The sequence below is a fragment of the Hetaerina americana genome, unplaced genomic scaffold (assembly GCF_022747635.1).
Source record: "Hetaerina americana unplaced genomic scaffold, ioHetAmer1.1.p SCAF_2, whole genome shotgun sequence".
Lineage (NCBI taxonomy): Eukaryota > Metazoa > Arthropoda > Insecta > Odonata > Calopterygidae > Hetaerina > Hetaerina americana.
The window spans coordinates 1,034,984-1,052,477 of NW_027286763.1; the positions used below are offsets into that span (position 1 = coordinate 1,034,984).

The 17,494-nt window shown below is 38.5% G+C and overlaps 1 protein-coding gene across 2 annotated transcripts in view; it reads right to left on the reverse strand.

Moving 5' to 3' along the window:
* Positions 1-3,065: 3,065 nt before the first annotated feature.
* Nab2 (Nuclear polyadenosine RNA-binding 2) overlaps positions 3,066-17,494 on the reverse strand; it is a 38,594-nt gene continuing 24,165 nt past the window's right edge. For both annotated transcript variants that reach the window (XM_071585139.1, XM_071585140.1), the window contains one exon: positions 3,066-4,760. In XM_071585139.1, the coding sequence (XP_071441240.1) occupies positions 4,650-4,760 (111 nt within the window). In that variant the 3' untranslated portion in view covers positions 3,066-4,649. The remainder of the gene's footprint in view (positions 4,761-17,494) is intronic.

Genomic DNA, 17,494 nt, shown 5'->3' on the forward strand with positions numbered 1-17,494 from the left:
CTCCAAAATATGCTTAAATGGCTGTTTACTGGTCAACTCTATGGTTTGTCTTCTACCATGAGTCAATTTCGTTCATGTGGCAAATTTGGATCTTGAGGATATTCAATTCCTTTAGCTCTTCTTGCCCCTATACTGAGTAACGGACCTGCCTTTCCCCCTATTCTCAGCCCCTTCCTGGAAACTGCAGATGGTCAGCCTATGCTGATGACGTTGTGATCACAATGCCTGCAAATTCCAGGAGAGAAATAGAAAAACTCGCAAAAGAATGTTGCCATATAGTGGAGTCATGGAGTACGAAAGTGAAATTAAAAATTTCTGTTAATAAGACTAAGTACGTCCTATTCGGGAAAAAATTGTCACGAAACCCAACTATAAAAATCTAAGGTCAAAACATCAAAAGATCCTCCACATTCAGATACCTGGGCATTGAATTCGACGAGAGACTAACATTCCAAGAGCACGCAAATTACGCAGCAGGCAAGGTCAAGAAAATATTTAACTGCTTAAGAAGGCTGTGCAGAAACCGATTTGGCATCACCACTAATAGCATAAGAACTATATACAATGGAGTCACCATCCCAATATTGGCATATGGCTGTGAGGTGTGGGGAGAGAGACTCAATTACAGCAGAATCCGGAGAAAACTGGAGGACGCCCAAAGATCTTGCCTAATTGCAATATCTGGGAGCTACAATACGGTCTGCAATGAAGCTCTACAAATAATAAATGGGATACAGCCGATAACGTTCTCAATAGAGGAAAGAAGAATCAAGGTACGAATGAAGCAGATGGAAGAGGCTGCTCTGGGAGATGTAGCTTTGTCTCCAACTGAGAAATGGAGCAGGAACAGGAATTTTATACGAGCGTATTTCCTGGATATGTGGGAACGGGAATGGGAAACATTAAGAAAGGGTAAAACAACCAGACAATTTTGACCTAGCGTGAAGGAAAGAATGAAGATCTACTTTAAAACTTACAACGGTATTACGCAAATTTTAACGGGCCACCGGGAGTTTAGATCATACCTCAAGAAAATAGGGAAAAAAAAGGAGGGGACGTGTGAATGCATGATGGAGGAAAATACGGCAATACACAGAGTCCTTTATTGCCCAATTTATGCCAAGGAAAGACGTGAACTGGAGGCTATACTTGGATATTTGCATAACGTCCAACAAATTGGGCAATACCTACAAGAGGAACCGATTAGGAAAATATTGGAAAGATTTATCAACAAAAGATAAAGAAAGAACGGGGAGATTAACGGAAAGGAATGGCATGTAACTCATATTTTGTATTTTGTAAAATTAACAAAATTGTATTGGGGGTTTAAACATAAGGCACCCCAAAAAAAACTGAAATTGAAACAATAAATTGCCCGATCCTGCTCGAACGGGCCCAATTATTATTATTATTAGTTAACTTCCTCTCCCTAATTTGATCTCAAATATGCGCCTCCCATGGTATTAGCCTTTCATCTATTCCCATCATGATACTAGCCCATAGCCTCCCACTGCCTTTCAAAGTTCTCTCAAACATCAACAACTCTGTTCCATAGAATGCCAAACTCCACCCAAAAGCCTTTCACGCAGACACTGCTTCCATGTACTTTAAGAACTGTTGCCTCTGTCATTCATGACTTGGCATTGAGGTTTCTGCACCACGTCCATATTTTATGAAGGATGAAGTCACCTGCAAAAGTGAGCACCCTTTTTGTTGGCCTGCCGGCATGTTGAAATATTACTCATCCCCTTTTCATGATGGAAAAACTACATTCTCTGCTCAGTGCCTCATTCATATGACATTTTTTTAAAGCTTAAAGCAAATCATTACCTTACTGAAAATCATACGTATTCTTCTAGTTCGAGAATTTTTTCATGCATTGTTCTTGGATTGCTTCAAATCTATTATTAGGGCACTCGATAAAATACAGTCCAGGAACATAAGAAACCCCATGTATATTTGAAGGATAACTACCATGCATTGAAATTTTCCAATTCATTAAACGTTCCATCAAATGTAAATTTGGGATAAATTATGTTTCTATCATTTGGGGCCAACGCCTGCATTGCTAATTTGGGAAATTGCATTAATTTGTCAATGCATGCATTGTTGATGCATTGTTGAGGCAATGCATAGGTACCAAACTTAAATCGCCCAGTATCGACAGTCACCATAAATTTCTTTGAAAACTTGAAGATAATTTAGACTACAGCTTATAATTCATGCAAATTATTTTACCTATTAAAGTTAGCTTTTGCATGGTTCCAAATGACTACATGTTATGTTCAACATACCTTCACCCAACATTAATTCCTTATTTCTTTGCAAATTCATTCTAACTTCATAGAGTCTAAACAGATTATTTTTCTGCTTCCTCCAATCCTTTCGCAAACCTTTCTCCCTTCTATCACGGCCTACATCATCTCATGCCCTTTCAAATATTTCCTACACAGACTTTTTTGTCTTTTCCAGATTTCCGTTGAAACTTCAACACCCACCACATTGCGAATTGGCTTGCCCCTCCGTCCAACTTATTCACTCACTTCTTCACAAAACCCAAATCTCAAAAGCCTCTTAGTTACACACGTCCTCTCGCCTCCAACACTGGATTCAGACCCAAGTTCAGCTCATATTTTCTATGTTAAAGTTAAAAGTCTTTCCTATGAAATAATCTTCTCTTCACATCTTTACTTAGTGTTTTCCCATTACCAATTCTCTCCTTGTAAATGCTTCTTTTGCTGACACAACTCTCCTTCTAATATCCCCATTACCATGCCCATTTCCCCCTTTCTTGGGAATGCCATCACTTTCATGCGTGGCTGCAAAACTTGGTGCGTACAAAATTAATCCAGTGAATGGAAATTCCTTGGATCTGGACAAATACTGCTAACACCAACTTGAGTGATTTTCCGGTAACAAGAAGTTGTGGTTTTCCATGAATGCAATTTCTCGTTCGGGTTAGGGGGATAGGAATTGAAGCCCATATTGGATCTTAGAGCATGATGAAGTCACCCCATAACCTAGATAAAGTCATCAGGTTAAAAATAATCCTCGTAATCTATTACAGCCTGTTAAATAATGGAGGATCAATTAAATATAAACTTTTGAGAATATTTTATAATTTTCATTCAAAGCAATAATTCCAAAATGCCCTCTTTATATTGACCTGGTTTTGTAGTTTTCTAAATTGCATGTTATATATTACAGCTATGTAAGACTTCTAAGGATTAACCAATTCCAATAGAAATCATTACACTTCTGTAGCACTATAAAAGGCAGTCTCCATTTGTTCTCACACAATTTTCACAGTAAAAACTTATAATGAGGTATTTGCTTCTAACAGCTATGCTGACTATTTTCACTGACATTTTGTTTTATAACATCCATTAACAACATCTCCACAGATGTAGATCAATACAATGCAAGTTTCTAAACCCACATATGTGTCATCAGTGCAGCATTAATTTCCAATGCATTGCAAGTGCAATAAATACAGAGAATACAGCAACAAACAAATTAAATATATAGGCACATGTGGATATTATGCCTGGGCAAGTTTTAATCGAGGTTTACCTTTCATGGGGTAAAAAATAAAACTATCTAAATTGCTCTGTGTACAGACAGAAGAGATATTCCTCATCCATATTTTATTACTCATATGGCCATGATTAATATCAAGCAAATTAGAAACCATGATAGAGAACCATTAAAATGAATTCATGAATAAATAAAAATGGACAACACAAACTCCTGCACAATTGCCACCATTCTGACTAGAGCAAATACTCCCAGCACCAATACGACGACACTCTCCTAAATAATGAATGCCATGCCTGCCTCAATAAGTTAGCATTATATATCAACACTTCCCATCATAAATATCCTAAATCCATTTTAACATTTTTTATCTCATCAGTGCAGCACCAATATTCAATGCATTGAATGATTCTAGCAGATCTATAATGGAAGGCACTCATATAACACCTAATAAGCTTTGAAATAATGAAAAATGCAGGTACGTACGCTACACCTGCAAGTATCATAACAAGGGCATTAAGGTTTGGAGCAACTAATACCATATCCTTAATGGCTGCAATTTAAAAACTTATTTCTTAAATATACAACTGCATAAGGGATAAGGAAAACAGGACAAGAATTATGACAATTCCTAATCTGGCTGTACCAATAACTAATGTTTGACCCTTGACAAAATTTGCAATTGGGAAATTTCCTCAGACTGCCCAATTTGACGGGTGGAGACATTCTGAATCGACTAGGTGGCAGGAACCCACCTTCACTCAGTGGTAACTGCAAAGGCACAAAAAATTAAAATAATTGCTTGGATAATGAAAATTATTCCTACTTGTTTAATTCAAAGAGGACTCATCCTTTCAGGTAATAAATAATGTTATTCAACATTAAATTTTGCCAAAAGGAGAAGAATATTCACACGTATCCAAGGAGTGAGGATGACAGAGGGAAGGAACAGAAGGCAATGATTTCCACCACACTATAGAGAGGCATTTATGAAGGTGGCAACCTTGTGTCCGACATGCGAAATCACAAATGAGCACAGATGGCATCAGCTCCGTGAGGGTAGCAACGGCCCTCTTCCTGCTATCAGACGGAATTCCGCTCAGACAGGTTCCTCAGGCTTTGGTCGGGCACACCCACTTCAGCTTCTCCTTGGCTGGGATTGGCTCGCGCTCATGCATATAGGGGCAGTCATACTTGTTGCAGCCATTCCCAAATCGGCACGGCTGGAAACAAATTAAAGTAAAACAGGCTTAAACAATGATTCGTATCTAATGCATACAATAGCTTATGACAATTGTTTGTGGCCAAGTGACACCTAATTTATAGTTGCATGGGCTTTTAATTAATATCCTTACAGCTGTTCACTATTGCCCACATGATAGATTAAACTTCTGTCAATATTCACCACCCAGCTGCTCTAAAAATAGGCCCTCATTATGAAGAGAGAATGTTTCCAATGAAAATGACGGTCGGTACAAGTGAGACTTTGTCTGCTATTGGCATTAAAAAAATAAAACAAACTGACAATTATTATACACATGAGGATTTCACATGGTAATCATTGCCACAGAACAAGTTATGTGTAAATTACATGTGTTACACTTCCTCGTTGCCCCCTTCTACACTTTCGAGCATAAAATGGTTTCATATCATGAAACAAAATTTCTAAATCAGAGTAGTGCAAGATTCACAAAGAGCTGCAAAGTGTAATTTTAGAGTTCCATCTGTGCACCACAATTATAAAGCACTAACACCAGCAAATCACCAAAAATATACCTTTAAATAACATGAAGATTGTTGAATACATAAGTGAGGAAAATTAGGTTTTTAATTAATGAACTTAATGTGTGAGAGTTAAGTTAAAATTTATATTCGGGAAATGTACACCAGGATAAATTAACTAAAAATTATTAAGTTTATTTTTAACTTCATAATAACTTGAAAAATTCTCCCTGGAAAACAATCACATTCTTTGTACTCATGTACTACATCTTCATACCAGAACATCTTGTGCAATGTTTCTTTCAAAATAGCACCAAATATTTTTCCCAAAGACACTCCTAGAATTATTTTTGCCTCTGAAAGTTAAATTGTCATATACCTGTAAGTATTAGACGGCAATTAAGTGACTTCATGTTTTCAGATTACATAATATAATTATAGTTATTTTAATTGCATGCCTTAGCATTGATATTTTGATCATACTTTGGGGTTTCAATATTTCAATTTACCACACCCTATTTTACTATTACCATTGATTTATGGCCCAGTAAAAATATTCTGATAATCCTTAAAGCATTTTAGGTAGCACAAATCTCAGTTCAATGTCTACATGGATGAATCTGAAGTTGTAGAAACAATAATATCCTTATTCACTGAATTATTTTATTCCAAAAGGTAAGCATATCACTAGGTTAAGGTAAGCATACCACTAGGTGAAGTTCCACAAATTCTAATCACACAAAAACATAACAACCTATCGATCAGATCCCTCTTAACTAGAGGATCCCAGATCACTCTTGTTTTGTCTGATATGTGTGAAATACATTAACAGATTCACAGCCAATAGCATTCCTTTATTATTTTCATTCTTTGATTCTTAAATTTTTACTTGAGTACATTGGTTTTAAGCTTAAGGTTCTAAGCTTAAGGAAAACAACAAAAAGGAGGTTCATCTTACATTATTACACACATTTCATCCTTATTATTTGTTTATCTATCCAGGATAATGGAAAAAATAACAACAACAAATGTTTCATCTATTCTGAAGGCATACATTGCGGATTTTTAATAAGGGAGAGACAGGATTTCAAAAAGTCCTTCGATGGTTGTTGAATGGACAGGTTTGATAAGCATAAAAAATCAAATGCCTACCGCAGCATTCCAATTTGAGGAATAGAATGGGTCTTACACAATTGTGTTCACTATTGATCATTACTATAGTTTATTGATTTTTAATTTGAGGAATAGATTGGGTCTTACACAACTGTGTTCATTATTTATCATTACTAGAGTTTATTTATTTTTCAAAGTTTATTTTATTTTCAAAAAAGTCACAAGAATTAAAAAAGATATTTCAATAAATTTCAAAGAAATAAATCAGCAGAGTAAAATTAACACAAAGAGGGATCCAAAAACATTCATGTATATAAGGCTGAGTACAGAAACAAAGCATTAAGTTCAGAGGGCCAAACAGAGATCTCATGAAGGGCTCAAGATAGATATTCTCTTGGAACAATGCAGAAAATAGTCAAATGTAAAAGGAAACAAATGAGTATGATAGTATACAGACTGCAGGGAACAGAGGAAATAAGAAAATTAGAGGAATATGGACTGAGGGCTGATGTAAAAACTTTTAAGAAAGAAAACTGCAGATGTAATAATGGGAAACGAGGATTTCGCATCGAGATGGAACAAATTGTAAAAGGCTGAAATATATACAGCACAATTTCGTGCAAGAATTGTATTAAGAAGATTTAGGAAATATTCTGGAAATTCTGGAAGAACGGTAAACAGTTTATGCAAACTTATTCAAACATTGTGGCATTGTAAAAGGAAAAAGATGGGCCATGCTAGAAAAATACAAAGAGAAAACTTGCATTTTTAAATGTGTTGGCGCTTATATTGATGATAACCAGGACAAACAAGCATTGATGAAGTTCTGGACAGAGTGAGACAAGTACCCTTTGATAGAAGCTAGAGAAAGCAGAATAAACAGGTAAATAGGGCATTTCAGTTAAGTTGAAGAATTTCATATAAGCCTACAAGATAATTGTAGCATTGTACAGGGTTGTTGAAAGCCAAGCCATCCTCAGAAAAGAGGGGGAATCAGAATGCTTGATAGCTCCTATGCTTATGTGCACGATACCCTGTAATGCACCGAGATTGCATGTACGAGGGTCATCCGGAAAGTAGTACCCGTTCGTGCCGCATGAAGTGCTGACGACGCGAGTAGCTGCTGGACGAGGTCAGATAGCTTCAGTGGCTTGTCTGCCTTCTCTGAGCCAAGTTGCGTGACGCTAGCATTGCCTGTGTTGTTTCTGTGATTGTTTACAATGTTTAAAAAAATTGAGAACGCCGCCAGTTGTGAAGTGAGGGCAGTGATTAAATTCCTCAATGCAAGAAACGTTCGCCCATGTGATATTCATCGCCAATTAAAGGAGGTGTATGGAGACAATGTAATGGACGAGTCGTCTGTTCGGCGGTGGTGTCGCAACTTCAACATGGGGAGGGGGAACACACACGACGATGAGCGTTCGGAGAGACCGTCTGTCATTACAGACCAACTGGTGAGCTCAGTTGACGAATTCGTGAGGAACGATCGGCGCGTCACAATTGATGACATCTGTGAGCATTTTCCCAATGTTTCTCGAACAATTGTTCATGAAATTGTTAAACACCATCTGCATTATGCAAAAATTTGTGCAAGATGGGTCCCTCGCGTATCTCAATGAGCTGGCGGCGAAGGACTATGCAGCAGGAATACAGAAACTTGTCACACGTTATGACAAATGCCTTAATTTGCTTGGAGATTATGTTGAGAAGTAGTTTAAAGTATCCTCTTTCAAATAAAATTTTTTATGTTTGTTAATATTTACTTTTGTGTCTTTATTTCACGAACGGGTACTACTTTCCGGATGACCCTCGTAAATCTCATTGGGGCAGAGTAGACGCAATAAAGGAAAGAGGAAGACCTAGTCATTGAGATATTTGAAAGATATACTTCTTTCATAATTTATTTCTAATCTCAAAATAAGTTTTTAGTCATGCAGATGATTGGCATTGCATTAAAAATATTTGGGCATCACTACAGTAGTTCCATCAACACCCAATTTGCTGAAATATTTTTGAATATCATATTTATACCTATCTTGCTTCCATTTATTTTAATCCATCTTCCATGCTTTAAATTGTTTGTAGAGTAATTTTCCATTATTAAGTCATTCCACATAGATCTTACTAAAGGGGGGATTTAAGCTCAATACATATATTGGTTGCTTACTCAAGCAACCAACGTATGATCATTAATCATATTCATTTGAGCCCTCAGCTCATCCAACATCAAGTTTGGTGTGAATGGAAATTTTATTTTATACGAGCCTGTTTCCCTAGTTTTTTCCCAATTCAGTTTACCAGATTCAAATGAAACAGAATAAACTACAAACATTTACCCTTTCCAAATCATTTCATTTGCAGATACCTAATTGCACACTTTATGTAAACTGTGACTGAACTGATCACGGCAATGCTCAATGAAATTCTATGTTTGATATTTTAGATTGAGAAACTTCTCACCGTATTCCATTGAAAAATCAATGTAGGAGTCTTGCCCTTGGTTTTACATCACACAAGGTAGTGACCTATGCAAGTTAATATGAATAAATCAGTAAATTAATGGCCTTTGAAAGGTGCCCACGGTAATTGCCCCCATGAGATCACAATAAACAAGAAACCTCTTTTTCATTTTCAACAAGATACTGTTTTCTTGAATGTCTTTGCTAATGAATTAAAATGTTTGATGACTAAAAAGAATATTAAAGCAATAGATTAGTCCTTACACAATAGTGTACCAAAGTATAATTAGCTAAAAAATCACTTATCAGATCACATAAGTAGCTCACAAATTCTTCATTGCCTCATTTAATATTGAAAAAGGGATCATACCTATTTTTAATAGCATAAACATTGAAGAGTAATAATTCAGTGTAGCACCGCAAAATTAACGATATTTAACCAAGAATGTCTAAAGAATAGAGGAATAGATTTGGCAAATCACAATTATGCGCACACAAATCAATACCTAACATATATCACATACAGGGACGGAATGTTCCACAAATTCATCTTTACTTATTTCAAAGTGATTACCTGCATCACTTATTTATAATTATGTCCTTTCGAGTATTTATTCTAAACATAAACGATATTCCATGCATTATTTCTCCAATTATGCTCAAGCGACGAATGCAAATTAAAGAGAAGTATTTACAATAAAAAATCAAACAAGTTCTGAGTTGAAATCAACTAAATATATGCCGCATATAACATACGTATCGCTAAACAAAATTAATTTAGACATTACATTCATAAAATAGAGTGAGTAGTTCAGCATAGTTTTTACCAGATACTTTTTCGAAGAACCAAAATTGCTAATTTCACTTCATTTTTCCCTCAACCATTCTGGATATTTTTAATGCAAAATAATAGTTTTGAACGCACTCATACGCTCAACTCTAATGGTTTTAATGGGTCACGTGATGATCGCCGATGTAAACAAACCGCTGCCATTTTGAAAATAAACACAGGCGGAGTTACTAAGGTAGGAAACCCTGGCCGGGGTGTGATTCCGACCCGTTAGCGCGGTATCACTCCGTCCGACACTCGTTCATAGTCGCTTTGGATTGTGATAACCACTCCCAGTGGTATAATACCGACAGGCAGAATCACTCTGCGGCTCGTAATCGCTCCGGGTGGTGAGGCTCATTTTGGGCGGTATCATACCGCAGGCAGGTGAACTTCGCCGGCATCGGTATGCGGTTCGTAATGGACAGGCCTCAACCGCATTGCCTTTAGTACTTGGGCGCCACGCTGGACTTGGGCTCTCCTGATCACCACCAACTATCATGCTTCACGCGGTCTCACTCTCCTTCGCCTTAGAATATTTTCTTATTCAGTTATCAGAACCACTGGTCTTCTAGCCGTCCTCATGTAAAATTCTTCCTTCTATTTAACATCCCACTCTATCATTATAAACCCATTGTCTGTCTTATTCGGATTTCGTAAAACAATGACTTCTCTTCGTCTACCACATTTTCAACCAGCGGAGAGAGCGCCTCGCGCATGCCGGTTGCAGACGACTGTAAACAGGCCAACACGAGCAACCACATCGGCGGCAGCGTGGCGCCCAAGTACTAAAGGCAATGCGATTGAGGCCTGTCCGTTTATTACATTTGGGGACAGAAGAGGCGTGCCATTTCCCTACGAGAGGCGGAGGGAAATTAGGAGGAAACTTACGCAATGTTTGTATGTATTTACCTCCAAGTAAATATAAATAGTTTTTTTTAATTAAAGTGTAGATCAGCGTGTAGGTCAATGAGTGAGTCTATAAAGTCTTCTTTGGTAAATTATGAACCTTAGAATGAAGTGAGGGTAGGGCGAGCAATAGTGCATTAAACACGAATCAGACAGCACCAGACGGCAAATTTTATAAGAGATTAAGGAAGCGATCCTCGTTAAAAATTCAAAAACACCGTAATTTCTAGTAAACATTATCCTAATTAATAGCCAATTTCCGAATTTAAAAAGCAAAATCGCAGAATGTCATCACCTCTTTCAAAGCACAGGCGTAGATATAATTATTCGTAGACAATAGTAAATAGACAGAAGGTGTATTGCCGACGGTGAACTTATCCCGAAATCCTTTTCCATTTTTACAGAAATGAGAGAACAAATAGAATCGGGGGCAGTGTTTTTATTGCAGTCAAAACATTCTTGCGTCAGCAGTGCTGCGGTAATTCCAGGTAATGGTTTGGAACGCGTTTCGTGCTCAATTTAAAGTCCTCAATCCAAAATAATTTATGTACACGCATTTTACGGACCGCCGGACGACAGACATGAATCAAAACTAGAATAAGATCAGCGAATCAAAGGTTTCTCATCCCAACACAATGATCGCGACGTCAAAATGGGTGGAGATTTCAATATCCCTGCTATTGACTAGAGCACATTAGGTTTTAAAACAGGTGGACAAAGACATCGGCGAATCGCTATTGAATTCTTTTACGTTGAACTCCTTGCATCAGGTTGTCACTTCACGCACTAGGGGCGCTAATATTCTTGATCAGTTAGCAACGAGCAATCCCGAAAAAGACGAAACAATAGGAACTATAGAAGGAATTAGTGACCACAGGACAGTAAATGCTAAGTGTTCGCTATACGGGGTCACATATAAGAAGCCAAAAGAAAAATGTACTCGCTTAAAGAAGGGGACTATAATGGCCTACAGAGTCAATTTGCAAATTTTAAGAAAGATTGCAATCACCAAAATACTGAGGATACATGAAATCACTTCCTTGAGATCACGCGCTCAGCAATCAACAAGTTTATTCCCTGTAAATTTATAAAAGATCTACACCCACACAATTCCCCGCAAGCCGCCGAAAGGGCGTGGGGTGTTACGTCACCAACCGTAAAAAGGAACAATACCACATGCAAAACAACAAAATGGAAAATTACACCCACAGCAGCGCACACACGCATGCAAAAATCCCTTCATCCAATACTCATGCAAAAACATATGCCATAAATCAACAAACAACTACACCCCAGGATGTGCAGCACGAAAGCCATCCAACAACAGCAGCAAAAAGATAACACGGCTCCTATACTGTACAACGCGAATGTTAGAAAAGCATTACGACGTCAAAGATATCTCGGGCGTATGCCAAGAAGGAATTTCAGAGAGCGTTAAGCGAATTCAAAAGGAAAAGATAATTGGAAAATTTGATTGAGAATCCGAAAGCATTTTGGTCGTTCGTCAGTGAGGCCCAGGAAAATTAGTCAACTGTTCATTCGCTCGAAAAAGATAAAGGCGAAAAAGTAACCAACAGTTTGGAAAAGGCTAACTTATTAAATTCCTTCTTTCAAAGCGTCTTAACTAATAGCTCACAGAATAAATACCCCTGACAGCTTACCAAATCGTGCCGGTCAACCGATGCCCAAAAATTGAAATCTCATTTAATGGAATAGAATGTTTTCTGAAAAAAATTAAGCCTAATAAATCCTCCGGTCCCTATTAAATACCCGCTCGTATATTTAAGGATCTAGCTTCCGAAATTACGCCTTATCTATAAATCATATTTAAGACGTCGCTGGTAGATCAAAAGGCTCCAAGTGATTGGAAAACGGCTAACGTAACACCAAAATTTAAAAACGGAGACAAGGAGGAACCGAGCAATGACAAACCTATTACCCTCATATCCATTTCGTACAAGGTTATGGAACACATACTATAGTTGCTAATTCGACCGTGAAAAAACTCGATAACCAGGAGTTATTAATGAAAAGCAGCACGTTTTCCGAAAGGGTATATCCTGCGAGACACAACTTATGCTTTTTGTCCATGATATTCTTATTTCGGGAGAAGGCAATGTTCCAGTGGACGTGATTTTTCTAGATTTTAAGAAGGCCTTCGACTAAGTACCAGATAGTAAACTACTCGCAAAGCTAAAAGCATATGGCATAGACATAAACATCCGAGGTTGGATTAAAGAATTTTTGAATGGTCGGGTACAAAGAGCAGTCATACATGGAGTTAGCTCAAATCCAGTAGAAGTTACTTCATGTGTTTCCCAGAGAAGTGTTATCGAACCTCTTTTATTCCTACTTTACGTTGACGCCATTGACTCCGTAGTCCCTAGTAAGATACGTTTATTAGCCCATGATGCAGGGGTATACCGTGATATCCGTGATCCTGGGGACACAGCAGCTTTGTCAGATAATGTTAATGCTACACAACGCTGGTGCGACACTGGGCAATTAGAATTAAACTTAAAATAGAGCGTAGTGATGAATTTTCGGAAAAAGAGCGATTCCCTCCCGAACACTTACTGCATCGAAAACACCGAAATGGAATGGGTCGACTCGATTAAATACCTAGGCGTTACCCTCACTCACGACCTCTCCAGGGTGAAGGAGGATTCCACGAGGAGGAGGGAGGATTCCACGGGAAATACGTGGACAAGCCAAGAAAAATTATTATTTATTAGAAGAGGGCTGGAGAGATGTGATTAAAAGGCCAAAGAGATATGTTATCTTTCGCTAGCTATTCCCAATTTAGAACATGCTGCTAGTATGTGGGATCCTCATGACGTTGGATTAATTGCCGAATTTAATGGCGTGCAGCGTAGAGGAGCTAGATTTGTAAAACGTCGTTATGATCAACTTAGTACTGCATCCAATATATTAGAGCAACAAGAATGGGAATTACTCATGGAGCGAAGGTTGAATTACAGATTAAAGTAGTAGTAGTTTTTAGGGGAGGCGACCGACAGCGAAGGTCATTTGCGCCATGGGGGATGGACAGGAAAGGATGAAGGGTGGAGAGAAACCCGGCGTCGGCATTAGCCTACTCTTTACGAAAGGTGCCAAGGGGTCCGCAGTTTAACGTCCCATCCGACGGACGGTGTACTCACTCTCAAGTGCCCTCCACAAAGCACCTCAAGTAGGGATCGAGATACCTCTGAAAAATATTCAACACCGCCGGGATTTGAACCCGCGCCCTCATGGTGGGAAGCCAGTACGTTAGCCCCCGCACCATCTCGATCCCCACTGATTAAATCTCTCGCATAAATTGGAAGGACGACTCTCTAGCAGTGATATTGAAAATGTATTATTACCCCTATCGTATTACGGTAGGAGAGATCATAATGTTAAAATTAAAGAGATTAAGTGTAGAACAGTTTATGATGTCATTTTTTCCACGAGCGATAAGGGATCATAATAACATAGTCCACTCGCGGTGGGGTTGTGTTCGGGTCAAATTATTCTGGTGTGTATTCACCCCCTGCCACACACACTGGCGCTGGCTTGTAGGGTATATATAAATAAAAAAATATACATAAAGAAATAATCTTTCTGACGTTAAGAGATAGACAAATCACTGGGGATCAAGTTTCGGCTGCAGGACCTTAACCTTGCCACTCTTCGACGCCATGAGTAGCGTGCAAGCGTACGCTAGCTGCCGATAGACAAACAATTACCGATTATCCTGACTTTCTGGCATCGATGCACTTTCAATCAGGGCGCCACAGCATCATTTTTAAGATGATCAAATCCAACATTTCGCTGCTCATTAAATTTGTTTTTTTGAACCTCCTGATGTTGAAATTTGCTCAATTTAAATTTTTTGAAATCCCCGGCAGGCATAAAACCAGTATAAATTTAGCTGCATTCATCCTTGAGCCACCCTTTCACGAATAAGGTTAAACAAAAACAGAGAACCAGTTGGTCCTGATACTTGAATTGGAGAAATTTATGACAAAAAACCTCTTGCATAAAAACAAAAAACCGCCAAATCTCGAATTGCGGGGTCCAAAGAGCCTTGAAGTGCGGAAAGTAGAAACGTCCGCTAAATAAGAGAGAAAAGCAAGTTCTCCCGTGGTGGGACTTGTTGCCAAACTCAACACGATGAAGCTTCGTAATGAGGTATAAGACGACTGAAGAAGACTTCGAGAAAAGGGGACTGTAAAATGAGGGCACGTTGAGGAGGCAGGAGAAGGCGCCCATAACGATCTCGCGATTCCAAAGGCAGGGGCCCTTTGCAGGGACTGGGAGCGCCTCTTGGGCAGGGGTGCACTCTCCCAGTCTGGGCTGAAGGGCTCTCGGTCGGCCGAGGAGATAGAATACGAAAGAAGTGACCACCATTTTCACACACGGACTCGGTGGCTTGGACGTGGAGAATCCGCTCCGTCACGGCCACCCAAACAAATCACTCGAAGGAATACCACGCTTGAGAGAGAGAGAGAGAAGTTGACTGTAACCGTGGCGTTAAATAGCCTACGTTTATAAATGACACAACATTCTCAACAGAGGAAAGAAAAATCAAGTCACGGATGAGGCAGATGGCAGAGGCTACTCGAGGAGATGTAACTTAGTCTCCGACTGAGAAATGGAGCAGGAAAAGGAAGGTGCATTGATATAAGAGCGCATTGCCGTCGGCGAATTGAGAACGGGTAACATTAGAATAGGGGAAAACAACCGGACAATTCCTACCTAGCATGAAAGGAAAGAATGAAGATCAACTTTGAAACTTACAAAGACATTGCACAAATTTTAACAGGACTCGGGGAGCTTAGATTATAACTCAAGAAAATAGGGAATAAAAAGTAAGGGACGTGTGAATGCATGATGGAGGAGGAGACGGAAATACACAAGAGTCCTTCATGGCCCAATTCATTATACCAAGGAAAGACGCGAACTGGAAGCTGTTCTTGGATAATTGCATATCGTCAAACAAATTGGGAAATATCTACACGAGGAACCGAATAGGAAAATATCGGATAGATTTATCTACAAAAGATGAAGTGGGAACGGAGAGAACGACGGAAAGGAAGGGCAGGTAACTCACATTTTGTATTTTGTAAAAATTAACGAAATTGTATTGGGTGTTTAAAAATAAGGTACCCCGAAAAAATTGAAACAATAAATTGCCCAATTCTAATCGAACGGGCCAAATTATTATTATTATTTCTAAATGAGTTGAATGTTCAAACCCGATGATTCTAATTTCTGATTCTTTCCATTAGGATTAAATTTTAAGTTAACCCTCACGATATATGTATTTCAAAAATGTTTTTGCTTCCGAGATTACTAAATCAAAACAATGTGTTTACTTCTCAAAGAAAACGAGGATTTATTGAGGAAGGTGATAAGTATCTGCATTTCTCTAAATACATTTCAGTCAAATTTTGCAGCTTCTAATTCTCCCCCCTTTCGCCGCGGACTAGTGGTAATATCCAATTATTTTTACGTGACTTCTCTTTGTCTAACGAATCAACTTTCAAGATATCAAGTTTTTCTTTATGTTTACTAATAAAATAAATTGGTTATGTTAAAAAATTAAATAAAGAGTAGAGATTTCCTGGAAATTTTAAATTTTTTCTCCAATATGCAAGAATTTTACGTGGAAATTCTCCAGTTTCCGAAATATCACGGCACGGTACAGAATATTTGATTTCAATTCCCTTGAAGATGTTCCAATGTCTAAATTTGCTATGCTAATAACTTCACAATCGGGTGCGGCGCTTAAAACCGGACGAATTTCAATTTGGATTTCCCGCCACATCGTAGTTCCATTGATGGTTGTGATTGGCGTTCTTGAAAGCTATGGGCATCTATTGAACAGTCATAATGGCCTCAAAATGGATATTGTGGCTAAGTATAATGCTTCGGAAAAGTCTGGGGAAGGTTTCTCTAATCCGGCGAGGAAATCTCATTCTCACTGGAAACGCGTGCTTGCCCGGATTTAAGCGCCGCACCCTCGAAGATTATCCACACATTATTTCCATTTCTCTCAATTTTTTCCTGGTTCAATTAGAAATGTCCTCACTGCACCTTGCAATAACGTGCACTGATTTTCCCTTCTTGCTTCCTCATAGATCTTTCGCCTTCATGTAGGGTGCAACATGAATCTCCGTTCATCACCAAAGCACGATGAATGATACTCAAAGATTCTCCTCAGCTGATGTAAATATATGCAATAAAATATCTCATCATTTCACCTGGATTCAAGCCTAGACCCTCCAATCAGGAGTGGAGCACTCTACACCACCCTCTTGAGGATTATCACAAGACAAAAACTACCATTGTCATCAGATTCCTTGGGCATACCCCCATTTATTGATTGGTGATAGGTTTTCAATAGTGTCGTGATTCTATATTGAAAGATTTTGTACTTTTTCACAGACTCCATTTTAAGTAACAATAAGCAGTCACCGGCTTGCGAAATCATCAGGTAAATTTTTCTTGAAAAGCCGCACTGGAATATATATGCCTGGGAAATAGGGGAGGGGGGTTGCTATACCTGGGGGGTGAGCAAGGTGGGATGTTAATGGTGGGGGTCTGAAGTCTGTGGAGAAGTACAAAATCTTTTAATGTGGATTATAAATACTTCTACAAAATGGAGCCTGAAACCATAAGAGCATATGAGGGTTGTATGAAAAGTTTCCGACCTCAACATGAAGATGGCAGCACTCTTCAACAATTGTTGTAGAATGTGTTTGCACACGCGTTCAAAGGTCCTCACCAAAATATCAGCTATCTTGGACACTCAGTTGTTGTTAGACAATCATTTAAGGGCGTGATTGTGAGGATTTTTGTGAAAATGGAAAATATTTAGTATCGAGCTGCCATTAATATTAGTTTTTAAAAGGCAACACAACTCTGCAAATCAGAGAAG